This window comes from Melospiza georgiana, chromosome 4, assembly GCF_028018845.1.
Source record: "Melospiza georgiana isolate bMelGeo1 chromosome 4, bMelGeo1.pri, whole genome shotgun sequence".
Taxonomy (NCBI): Eukaryota; Metazoa; Chordata; class Aves; order Passeriformes; family Passerellidae; genus Melospiza; species Melospiza georgiana.
In genome coordinates, this window is record NC_080433.1 from 8052501 (window position 1) to 8065137 (window position 12637).

General features: G+C 41.9%; 1 protein-coding gene across 1 annotated transcript in view; it reads left to right on the forward strand.

Moving 5' to 3' along the window:
- The window catches only part of ELAPOR2 (endosome-lysosome associated apoptosis and autophagy regulator family member 2), a 102317-nt gene that overhangs the window by 61692 nt on the left and 27988 nt on the right, over positions 1-12637 (forward strand). Inside the window, exons 3-7 of the mRNA XM_058023022.1 lie at positions 4379-4574; positions 5614-5761; positions 8335-8421; positions 10774-10879; positions 12218-12370. Of these exons, the coding sequence (XP_057879005.1) occupies positions 4379-4574; positions 5614-5761; positions 8335-8421; positions 10774-10879; positions 12218-12370 (690 nt within the window). The remainder of the gene's footprint in view (positions 1-4378; positions 4575-5613; positions 5762-8334; positions 8422-10773; positions 10880-12217; positions 12371-12637) is intronic.

Below are 12637 nucleotides of genomic sequence, written 5' to 3' on the forward strand. Positions count from 1 at the left end.
TGCTCAAGGATAATTTCTAATTTCTAACAGCCCCACCTGAGATCTGTCACTCAGGCAGTTCTCAATCCCTTTAAGGTGTTCCCCACCTTTCTTCATCAGAGTGACATGCAGCTGTGTTAGGAACCCTAAGTCCATGACATCCACTCTACTGTATTTGTGGGGTCCCTGGTGGCAGGAAGGAATGATGAATCTGACTCCATGTTCTCAAAAGGCCAATTTACTATTTTATGATACTATATTATAATAAAGAATACTATACTAAACTATACTGAAGAATACAGAAAGGATACTTACAGAATACTGAAAAGATAATAAAGAAAACTCCTGACTCTTTCTAGAGTCCTGACACAACTTGGCCCTGATTGGCCAATGAGTCAAAACAACTCACAGCAGAATCCAATGAAACAATCACCTGTGGGTAAACAATCTCCAAACACATTCCACGTGTGAGCACAACACAGGAGAAGGAAATCAGATCATTATTGTTTTCCTTTTTCTCTGAGGCTTCTCAGCTTCTCAGGAGAGAAATCCTGGGCAAAGGGATTTTTCCAGAAAATGTGAATGCCACATCCACTCCATCACCTTTATCAAGTGACTTGTAATCTCTTTAAAGAATGAAATGAGGTCTGTTTGACAAGACTTATACAGTGGTAGCTATTAGCACTGGGTCTCATGTAAATTTTTTATTAAGTGCGTACATACACTGTCAGCTTTATTGCATGTGTGTAGGAATATGTGTGGCTGCCTGGGGAAATATCTAGTTAAGCTGTACTTTACAACATCTTTTTGTGAGAAAGACTAGTCACCTGCACAAACTAAAATTTTTTTTTTCCCTTCTGTAGTTATTTAGGAAAGCTGCAGCTTCAATCACCAATAATTGTATCAGCTCCAAAGGCAGCAGTGTATCCAGCACCACAGCGTGTCCTGCTGTTCCTAACTGCCTCTGGAAATGTTCTCCCAATTTTAAAAATGCCCATGATGGGGCAAACCATGAAATCTTTCCATTCATTTCACAGTTTTCTTCACAGAAATATCACATTCAGTCTTCACAATGTGCATTACTCTGTCTAAGTTGGTGTGTAACAGCCAAACTGATATTTGAGAGGTGTAATAGTAAAGTCTGCAATTAGAGAGGGACAGAAAACAGTGATGTCCAGTTATTCAGTAGAAATGGTTTCTTTGAAAATAACGTATCAAATACCTAAACAAATGAACTCTTGGGTCAGGGGTGTTCACAGAATCTTCCTCTAATGTGGAAGAATATTTTTTCCTCTGGATTCTGAAGAGGGAGGATTTAGTGGAGGACAAATCAGAGCACACACCTAAAATATAGAATTTGTGTTCCCACAACTTTGCATCACTCCTTAACTTCCTAAGTTGTGATGCAGTCCTTCTTGTTGGCAGCATCTCGTGTGTGTCACCCTCACAAACACAGCAGTGCTGCAATAATTCCAGCTGTTTCTGTGGCTACTGGGAAGTGCTGCATCTGTGCTCAGCTATGTCTTAGTGATATGGAGTAGCCGTGAGAAAGGAGAAGCTCCTGGGATGCCCTGGGGTGGATCTGTGCTCTGTCCCTCCACAAGTGACTGATCTCCCTGTCTCCAGCTGGGATGAACTCTTGAAATGATGCAATTTAGACTAAAGAAAGTTTGCCCTGTTTTTGGTCTCCCCCTTGATGAAAGACCAAGCTGTGAGACTCTAGGAGAGGAGACCATCTTCATGCTCACCACACACTGGATTTCCTCCCCACCCTTCTCCAGCTGGAACGAGACCAAATGCTGCATCTGTTCCAGTGTTGAAAGTGGTTCATGTTGCCATTAGCCACATTCAGCCCCAAATTGAACCTGGCAAGCAGCTGGCATGCTCAGAGCCAGTTTGCTTGCAGGGGAATGTGTTTTGATGGGAAATGCTGCTGCCTTTTAAATACAATTCTTACAAGGAAAGAAAGTAATTCCCCAAAAAATAAGAGAAAGGCTCACCTATTTCCTGGAAGGTGAGAGATGTGTGATGTGTCTTGCACAAATCTCTTGCACTCTTTTATTTCTCTCAAATGATCAGTTTGCAAGGGGTTAAAACATATTAGTTCAACTAAAGTAATAATCTCTGCTCAACCTCACTGTGATGGAAGAGGAGGCTCTGCTGCCCTCAGCATCTTCATTATGGCAGTGAATTGCTCATGGTTCTTGACTCCTGAGTTGAATTTCATGATTCTGGAATGGCTAAGCCGCACTTTCAATTTCCTGCTATTTAGCTTTCCTTAAAAAAAAAAAAGCTGAAACTATTAAAGAATTCAAAGATGTCATGAGAGACCTTACTTTTCTGCTTCCCTTTCTGATAGCTTTTCTCTGCACCCTTCAAAAGGAAAAAATAAAGCAATATTTATTAATTATGCTAAAGCAGTGAGTCAGGACATCTTTATATATTTAAGGTGAAAAGCTGTACAAAGTGTGGTCACAGTTCAGACACACAGGGATGTGTTTACTGCTTTTACTTCCCAAATCTCTGAAGGAAGCTCTTTCCCACCCCAGGTGCAGGGAGAGCCTGTGGCTTGAGCTGAGGTCACACAGTCAGTCAGGTGGGGTGTTAGCTCTATCTTGTTGCTTATAGTGAACCACTTGCCCTTATTGAGGGTGGATTTTCTGTCTGTCTGTCAGTCTTTCACAGAACTTCATCATGGCAGGATTTCGTTGTTTATTCCCACCCCACACCCATCTCTGCCTGGATCCTGCCCACTTTCCTTCTTGGTCCATCACCAGTGAGCAGCAGGGCTAGAAATCTGTCTCAAGTTCAGAGTATGCTGATAGGACCAAGAAGGAAAAATGACCCTTTGGCAGATCACTCCATCAAAACAGATCTTTAATCTGCTTTCCAGTGCCATGCACTAAGGACAATTACAGAAAGAAATCCTGCTGGTACTGGGACAGAAATGGGAGCCAGAATTGTTAGTTGGATTCAGATGGAGATTCATGTTACACAGCCATGAGTTAATCAAAGTTCTTACAATAAAACAAGTTTTTTCTGCAGCTTAGATAAATACTGGCACATCTGTGGAACCACATTTTCTGGGACTTCAGCCGACGTCATTGTTTTGGGCCAGTTTCACCACTTTGGCTGCCAGTCTGGTCTCATCCTGCAGTTTCCCAGGCTAATGAGTTTATGTCTGTCAAAGAGAGTGTCTGAAAGATCTGTCACTGTGCAATGTGGCATGTGTGAAACAGAAGAAAATCCCATCATTTCTTGGGATGTGAGTTGTGTGCATTGCTCTGGATCCTGCTTTGACTTGACTGGAGTAATTAAAAAACCTGCAAACGTTGTAGGAAGTACTATGGGCTGCAGAAAGTGCTCATTTTTTTTCCATTCAGGGTGTTCAGTCTCAAAGAGGACAGGATGCAGCATGGTACTGAGGGAAAATGGGATGGCCTGCCTTTGAAATGAGTGTCCAGGCAGGAATTGTGATTCCTGACACAGACATGGGGCTCTGTGGGCTGACAGGACTTCAGCTACTGTCTAGGTATCTCTTTCATAATGGGAATAATCTTCCCTTATCAGGCAGAGATGTCATCAGGGGGACAAGGAGCATACAGCTGTTAGGAGGAAATAATTTTAGAGACATCAGAAAAAAAAGCACTTTGTGAATATACCTCCTAATTGTACTTCCCTTAATTACACAGATTTTGAATAATGCCTTTACTGTGCTGACAACCAGTGGTTATTTTCTCAGCATGTTAATGTCACCCTAATCAAAGATCCTCATCTTCTAGTCACAACCCTGTGGGTGACCTTTTCCAAGACCACATGGTCTATCAGGCAAGATGTTTGAGGCTTTGTAGGTAGTTCATGTGAGGAGAAACACAGAGAGGCCTTTGGATTAGGTCTGCTACTCTCAGGCACGGTTTGTAGTGTTATATGACTGTCAGCCTGCTGCTGTGTGCCCTTCTTAGCTTAGGTGAGTAGAAAAGTCTGTTCTGGCTCTCAAGTACTGTTGGTTTTAATTGAGTTCAAAGTGTAACAGTTGGGTGAGCAAGTGTGAGGAGAACTCTATTATAAATACTCATTTTCACAAATTGCTTTTTGACACAATCTGTCAATAGAGATTTTGTTTCCAAAAATCTTCTTTTGCCAGTGGAGGCAAGCTGCAAATCAGGAGCTGTCACCAGGGTTTGGTTTCAGTGCTGCCACTCCAGTGAAAACCCAGGTGAACATCTCAATTTTGCTGATGATGTTGGTAGTTCTGCTGTTGTGTTCCTGGGACTGGGACATTCTGTTTGCTTCCCTTTAGTGGCAGTTCAATCTTAATTAATTAAGCGACAGAAAAAAAAAAGCAAATTAATAAGGATTGATGAATTCATTCCTATGTTGTAAATTATTGTCTCCCCAGCTTTCTCCTGTGCCTCTGGAGAGTACCTGGAGATGAAGAACCAGGTGTGCAGCAAGTGTGCAGAGGGGACCTACTCACTGGGCAGCGGGATCAAGTTTGACGAGTGGGATGAGCTGCCAGCAGGATTCTCCAACGTGGCGACGTTCATGGACACGGCGCTGGGCTCCTCCGAGGGCAAAGCCGACAGCTGCAACAAGTGAGGAGTTCTGCTTGCGCCTGGCCTGGGCAGCTGGGGGCAAACCTGGGACAGCTCAGCAGCACAAAGCTGCTTAGTGACTCAGCTAAGCTCTGCAGAGAGCAGCCAGCCCTGCTGATGGCAGACAAGGGTGGCTGGGAGGTGAAATCTGTACCCCATCTCTTTGCTGTCACCGTGGCCTCCTTGGGCTCATCAGCAGCCACTGAGTTTAAGGCCAGCCTGGAGCTGCTCTTTTTTGGGTCATGGTATAGTGAATGTGGCTTTATAGGAAAAGGTCCTGTTTAGGGACCTGTGGTGCTTGCAGAACGCTGTTTCTGAGTGTAATTGAAGGTATATTGAACCTGCGGATAATAAAACTTTCTTATATAGGCTGAGTCCTAAATTTTTTATACCATATCCTTTCCCTTGCACAGTTTCAGGGAAATTTATTGTTTTATATTATTAATGTAACATATAAAAATATATAAAGATATAAAATAAAATTATTAAATACTATTATATATTATTATATATTATACTATATATAAATATATGAAATAATTTTTATATAGAGAGAATTTAAATTATCTATTTTTAATTTATTATTTATACTTTATAAAGATCTATTATTTATATTATTTATATATATTATTATTAATTTTTATTTTATATATTAATTATATATAAATAATGCATATATATTTTATATAAAATATATTTTTATAATAAATATATTATATAGAATTATATACTATTAGTTATTATTATACAAAATAATATATATAATATTATATAATGTATAATTATATTACATAATATATGAGATATAATATATATTATTGTATAAAATTATATTTAAAGATATAAAATAAAATTATTATATTTACTATATCTGAAAAAATAAATAGAGATCATGTAATAAATTTATTTTTTCACTGCAGTTAGCTGTTTTGGGATTCAGGGGTCTTTATTATGTAACATGTAGTTGTGTATTAGTGTACAAAAAGTCTCTTCAATATGTGTGATCTCAGTTGAGGCTTGTTTTGTTTATGTTCCCCAGCTCTTCTTGGACACCTCGAGGGAATTACATCGAGTCCAACAGGGATGACTGTACAGTTTCTCTCATCTACGCTGTGCACCTGAAGAAATCCGGCTCTGTCTTCTTTGAGTACCAGTATATTGACAACAACATCTTCTTTGAATTTTTTGTAAGGCCTTTAAAATGGTGAATCCAACCTTATTTTGCAAGAATTCACCCCAGATCATTAGCAGCAGCTTTCTCCCTTTTAAGTTCCCTGCGTGCCCATAACTTGTTATTGCTGAACGATATAAAAAATTCTGCTTCTATTTCTGTCACTTATACTGTCTTGTGACATTTATTTAATCTTCAAAACTCAGTCTGAACTGATTCTGTCTGCCATGCACTGGGATTTTGCCATTAGGGATCATGACTGCCCCAGTTAGTCCATCCTTTTGCAAGACAGGTGTTGGTGGTAGATGCTCCTATTTAGGAGTGTCTGATTTGAGATGTCTTTGAAGGGACTTGACATTTAAAAAGACTTCCTCCAAGGTGGTACTATGTGAAAACCTTTAGTTTTAGGTCAGTTTGTGTCCTAGTAATTTAGTAATTAAGATGAAAAGAAAAGCAGGAGAAATTCAGGTGGCTTTCAGCAGGAATTAGTCTCTGAGGATGTGTCCATGCTGTGAAAAGGAGGGGCTGGGGATCATTAGCTCTGACTGGGAACAGCCTGGCTGGGCTTGCACCATGGTGTGCTCAAATTGCTGAAAGTGTCTGGTCAGCAGTGAGCAGAACGGGGAAGGCAGCCCTTCTCTGCCCACCTGGATGGACTGGCTACTGCCCAGTGAGCTGGAGGGTTCCCTGCACCAGGATTTGCAGTGGGGTGTAAATGCCCCACATTACTGAGGTGCTTTGGAAGGTTCCACTGTCCTTGTCATGTTGTACCTGCCATGTGGGACAGAAAGAAATGTGATGGGAGGGTGACTCAGAGAGGCAGATGAGTGGAAATTTTCAGTCTCCTCTGTTACTGCCCCTTTACCTGTCTGACAAGCTCTGTTTTTCATCAGAAGGACACAGCTCATGGCACCTCACAGGAGTGAGAACTCTTAGCTGGTGTTTGTTAATATTTATTGAAGTTTGGGGAAAAGTGCAAAGTATCTTATCCTTAGTAGAGCCAGAAAAGGAAGACAAAAATTACCTGTTGGAGGCACCTTCATGCTGCTCCATCAGTGTGATAGCTTACTGCTGCACGTGGATAACAGACCATGCTGGCAATGTTATTTAGGCATTTCTCTTTTGTATTGGACTACCCTGCCTTCTTCATGGGAAGAAAGCAGCAACCATGCTTTGCTGTCAGGTGAGTGTGCCAGGATTATGAATCCGAGCTCCAGTTGCTCGACTGGCTGGCAGATCTGCAAATATATTGTTTCTGTGAGCACTGGCTTTGAGAATGGCTTCTTGATTATTGCTTCTGTCCATATCCCACTTATTCACCTTCTCTGAATTTATCATCCCCGGTTCAAGAGGCAATGTGTGCTGCAGCCCTTTATAGAAATGTCCATAAATTCCTAGTCAGCCTCAGTATTTCAGGGCAACCATATTTAATTCTCCTGTAAAAGTAATTTTTTCCCCTCCAGCATGCCTTTGTGCTGAAATATATTTAACAATGACACTTTAGCTCTGGACAGTGGCATTTCAGTGGCAGTGGCATTGGCATTTCAGTCCCAGTGGCACCATTTCACTGGGAAATGGTGAGGTGTTTTATCTGCCCTTCCTTGGCTCTATTTACATATTGAAGCCCTTTACATCTGATGAAAAGAGGCTGTATATTCTTACCTCCTCTTTGCAGGTGGGAACCAAGACAAAAGGGTGTTGTAGCTCAGGTTGCACAAGGTAATTAGGGATTTTCCTTCTACACAGGTGCTTCTTCACACCTCTTTTCCTCAATGCAGTTGGTCTAGGTGGAATTGAGTGTATAGATGCTTGGGGGATGTGGAGTTGCACAGCTTATTTCAGATTTGATTTGGAGCAACTTTAAGGAGGATCCTTGACTCCAGGTCAAGTGTGTGAAAGTGTTGAAGTGGCCTTTCTCCCTGGTGCAATAAAAGCTGAGTATGTGATCTTGTGCCTCAAAGGGAACTTGATACTTTTTCATCTGAGAAGGTATAAGAAGAAAGAGCTGCACCAAACCCTGCTGTAAGGAAATGATTCTGAGCTGCCCTGGACCCAGGCAAGGGACAGACAGCCTCCCACTTGTGCCAGGACAGACTCCCCATGGCATGTTGTCTCTGCCTTGAAAGCTTTATTCTCATCCCTGGGTCCGGTGGCAGCAGGCCAAAGGGAAAGCACATATTGGCTGTAGAGATAACATTTTGTCTTCCAGCTTTGGCCCATCCACTCCTGCTTCCCCTATGACTTAGAAACCTCTGGGTTTTAGAGAATTAAGTCTTGGTAGGCTCAGGAGAAGGATAAAGGAGCAAGACAAGATGCTCAACATCCTTGTCTGCCCATACAGCATGAGGACAAGCCTGAGATCATCTCATCCTGCTCTTTTTTTACCATCTGTGTCAGAGGGGGCTGGTGGAGGCACTGTTAAGCTGTTGCAGATGTTGAAAGTTTGGGGTTTATTTTGCCACAAGTAAGGCAGCTGTCTATATATGTAGACAAGAGGAACAGAGCTGAATCTTCTCATTCCCAGTAGTCATTATGCTGCCAGAGAGATGCGCCTGATTGAAGTCACTGATATTGTGTTTTTATTAACAGATACAAAATGACCAGTGCAAAGAAATGGAGTCCACAGCAGACAAATGGGTGAAGCTCACAGACAACGGGGAATGGGGCTCTCATTCTGTGAGTGTGTGAAAAATTCCTCAATGAAGTTTTTTTCCATTTTTAAATGTCTGTAATTTCCTCTGTCCAGACACCAAACATGGGCCAGCTCCTGTGAATGCATTTGAAGAAGCAGAGCTTTCCTAGCACTGAGGGGAAAAGTCATGGAGATCCCTAAGGAGCTGATCCCAAAGGAAATTATATAGATGCAAGAGTTTGTATTGATTTCCCTGGGCTTTGAATTAAGTGTTTTATGAGGTTGAATAGATTTATGCAAATCTGTGTGCCACAATCACTCTGCATGATTGTAATTGAAATCTTGTACAATCGCTGCTTGCTCATGAGAACACAAGATTATTCTCAGTGCCTTGGCAGAGCAGTGGGAGTGGGGTGTGCATGTGAAGACAAGCAGGATGGGCATTTCATTCCCAAGCGTGTGCAGAAGAGTTGGAGCTGGACTGCACCCAACCTCTGCTCCATGGGGGCTTGTGTGAAAAACCAGCTGGCAGCACCAGGGTGGCTCCTGCAGCAGGGATATGAACCTGTCTGTGTTGGGGGTAGGAGCCCTTTGGCTGCCTGAGTTTGCCCTGTGAACATCACATTCACAGGATCATGCGCAGACCAGCTCATCAGCTGAGGCCTGGCTCCCACTACACCATCACACCCTTGTCCCCAGAGCCATATCAGCAAAGGCCCAGCACAGGGGACATTGTGCCAGAAGAAAAAGGCTTTTGTGGGCATAGGCAACTGCACACTCTCTGTTTTCCATCGGGTGCTTTTCCTCCTGGAGGAGAAACTATGTTCCTGAGCCAGCTCTGGTTGGAGTGCCTGTTGGGTCAGGTGCAAGACCAATACAGGTTACTCTGAGAAGGTGGAAAACTGGCTGAGGAGGGATGAGTGGCATGAGCTGAGAGGTAGATCCAAGGCCAGGGCACTGATTTGGGTGAGCTGAGGGCAGTCTGCATGGGAGATGGTGCCATCTGAGCTCCTCATCTGGAATGTGCAAGTGTCCTCACTGTCTATAAAAGTTGTTGGGATGACTGGCTGAAATGTAGACATGGGCTAGGTGAGATGATGATTCTGGCTGTCCTGAGGGACTTTTTCTGTAAATCCTGACAAGGTGTCTTCTGTGAGCACAATTTTCCAGGTGCTGCAGTCTCTGCTGCTGCAGCTGGTATTGGGTCCCTCACCTCACACAACCTGGTGCCTGTCTCAGTATGGTCCCAGCTCCCCTGTTACATGTGACAGCTCAGCTCTCCTCTGCCCCTGTGTGTAGCAGATGTTTGGGTGTGGGAGATACAATACGCTGTATCTTCTCTTAGCTAAATTTTTCGACTCTCTACCCTGGGTGAACAAGAACTGTGGTCCTGCCAGGCCTGCTGTAAATCACATTATCCTGGACCCTTATGCTGGTAGAGTTTATCCCTCTTCTTGTGTGAAAATATAGCACTTTCAGGCCATTATCCCGCTGTTGGCACTAAACATCTTGTACTGGGCTAGTAGGTATGGAACACCAGGCCAGGCAGGGGCTTGGTGAACCTGCTGCTTTTAGTGATGAGAGTTATACCATAGTTACACAAGTGAGTTGAAGGCAGAAGGCACCAAAACTGCTGCTGGAGAAGTTTTCCTGCCTTCCTACAGACTGGATTAGCAAATAAAGAGAAAAAGGAATAAATAGGTTTTCCTTACCTCAGCCATGATGCCACCAACCCACCACCCTTCCACAGGGGTTGTGCAGTCACTCACTGCACCATGCCATGAACACAAGTGGGTCAGGGCAGTCAGAAACTAGGTTGTTTTCTGCATCTCATTTGCTGTTTGCAATCAGAAATGAGCAGGAGGGATGAGACTGCTGCTGGAGATAGCCATGGATTGTGTCTGGCTTTCTGGTCATGATACTGTGGTGTTACGTGCAGATAGAAGTTGATTTTTAAAACCTATAAACAAAATTCACTTGTGGACTGGATTTTCAAAGTCTGGGTCCTGTTGAGTTTCTTTATGAAAGAGTATCTCAAGGCTTTAAAAACAAAGTGATTGACTATATCTGAACATAAGGCTGGAGATAAAAGCTCTTGAGTGCCAAGGGTAGTTGGATAAAGACAGGAACAGCTTTTTCCAAATTCTGCTTACAACAAGGTCAGAAACAGCTCTTGGTGTTTTTCCAACTGGGGTGTTGAGAAACATTTCCATAAAACACATTTTGGCACTCCTCAGATATGTCTGTACAACATCTGTCTATTGTTTTACCATTACCTCTTGACCCACTAAACAGCACAGGAAAAGCTGCTAGGATGCAAGAAATTTGAATGGAAGTAGGAAATAAAACAAAGTCTTGGCAAGGGGATGTTTGCTAACTCACATGTGTTGTTGCAGGTAACTCTGAAATCAGGTAGCAATATATTATACTGGAGAACAACAGGGATTCTCATGGGCTCCAAAGTTGTAAAACCAGTTTTAGTGAAGAACATCACAATTGAAGGTAAGTAGAATTTTGTCTTTGAGGTTTTATCTCACTCTTTTGTCACAATGTTTGCCAAATGCTACTTATACTGCTGTGCCTACAGCACTGAAGTGTTTTTTTTAGCCCCTTGCCCCCTGTCTCCTCCTCTGAAGAGTAGAAACAGAACAGCAAAACTTCACAGTGACGAAAGGCTGAAAAATTAGTTTATCTGGAAAATGTTGCCATCTACTGGAAAAGACTAGATTAGCAAATAAAGAGGAAAAAGGAATAAACAGGTTTTCTTTGTTGTAGGATAGAAAGACTGTGGTTATTGGTAAGCCTCTCAACAGTGATAAATGGATATATATCATAACAGTGACAGTTGAAGTAATATTCAAATGATCTGTTTTTTCTGGAATTGCTCTTTTGGTCCTGGGCTAAGTGTAATAAAACTGGGAGTGTCATAGAAGGTTCTTAGATGGGTCAGACTTTATTGAGGTATAAACATTAAAGACCTAAATTATGAGTCAGCAAAGCTGAAGTGTATTAAGTGAGTGGTGGAACTGAGTGTGATTTTTATGCTGCTTTATACAGCTGGTTTGCTCTCAGCCATAAACTCACGTAGGCAGGAGTTACAGATGGGTCTCTGTGAAAAACGCCAATCACTTGTTTTTAAATTTTTAAAAGTTTGATAGTAATAAAATGTTTATAAAAATAGTAATACAATTAGAGTAATGAGAATTTGGACAATTTGAATTAGAGACAATAAATACAAAGAGTTACGGATGTCCAGGTACCTTTTCCTGGGCAGCACGAGCCCAAAAAAGGACACACGTTAACAGAGGATTAAACTATTAACTATTAAAAGCAATTGACTGTTGCATATTCATACACCTCATACATGATGCATAAATTCCATTCAAACACAGAATTCTGTCAGAGGGTCATCGTCACCCTCTTCCTCTGAATCCTAACAGCGCCTTCGAGGTGGGAAGAAGTTTGTTTCTTCTGATAATGGAGCAATAAATTATTTTTCTCTGAAAGATTCAGGTGTCCTGTGGCTGCTATCTCAGTGCAAGTCCTTTCTTTAAGAAAGTATCCTACACAGCATAGTTTCTTTTTTAACATTTTTTATAACCTAAACCTATATTTAACACACTACACTACACACTAAGAGAATTACACTACACTAAGAGAATTAATACAGAATTAATACACATTACACTAAGATAATTAATTCACACTAAGAGAATTAATACAGCATTACTTTCTAACACAACACATAAAATATTCATTTTCATATTTTCGAAAAGCCAATCATAAAATACGCATTTTTCACAGTCTCTTTCAGTGCTTTACCCAGAATTTTTCTTACAGGGGTTGCGTACACGTCTGAATGCTTTGCGTGCAAGCCTGGAACCTTCAGTGACAAACCAGGTGCCTCTGGCTGCCAGGTGTGCCCACGAGACACTTACTCTGAGAAAGGGGCTAAAGAGTGCACCAAGTGTAAAGAAGAAATGTATTATGCAGGTACATAAACCAACTGGGACAAAGCAAAACCAGGAAGGTCTGAGTATGTGCAGTCATGGGCTGTTTCAGATCTGAGTGTGGTTGTATCCAGCAGTGATGGTCTCCAGCTAATATCTAAAGGGGAAATGATTGACTTCCCAAAATATGCAGAGGGCACATAGATACATAATGGGCCACAATCAAACGTTGTTAGTGCCGTCAGTGTTAGCATGAAGGGATGGAGGCCTTTATGAGCAGGAAGGGGAGAGTTCTTCTGAAGAATAGAGT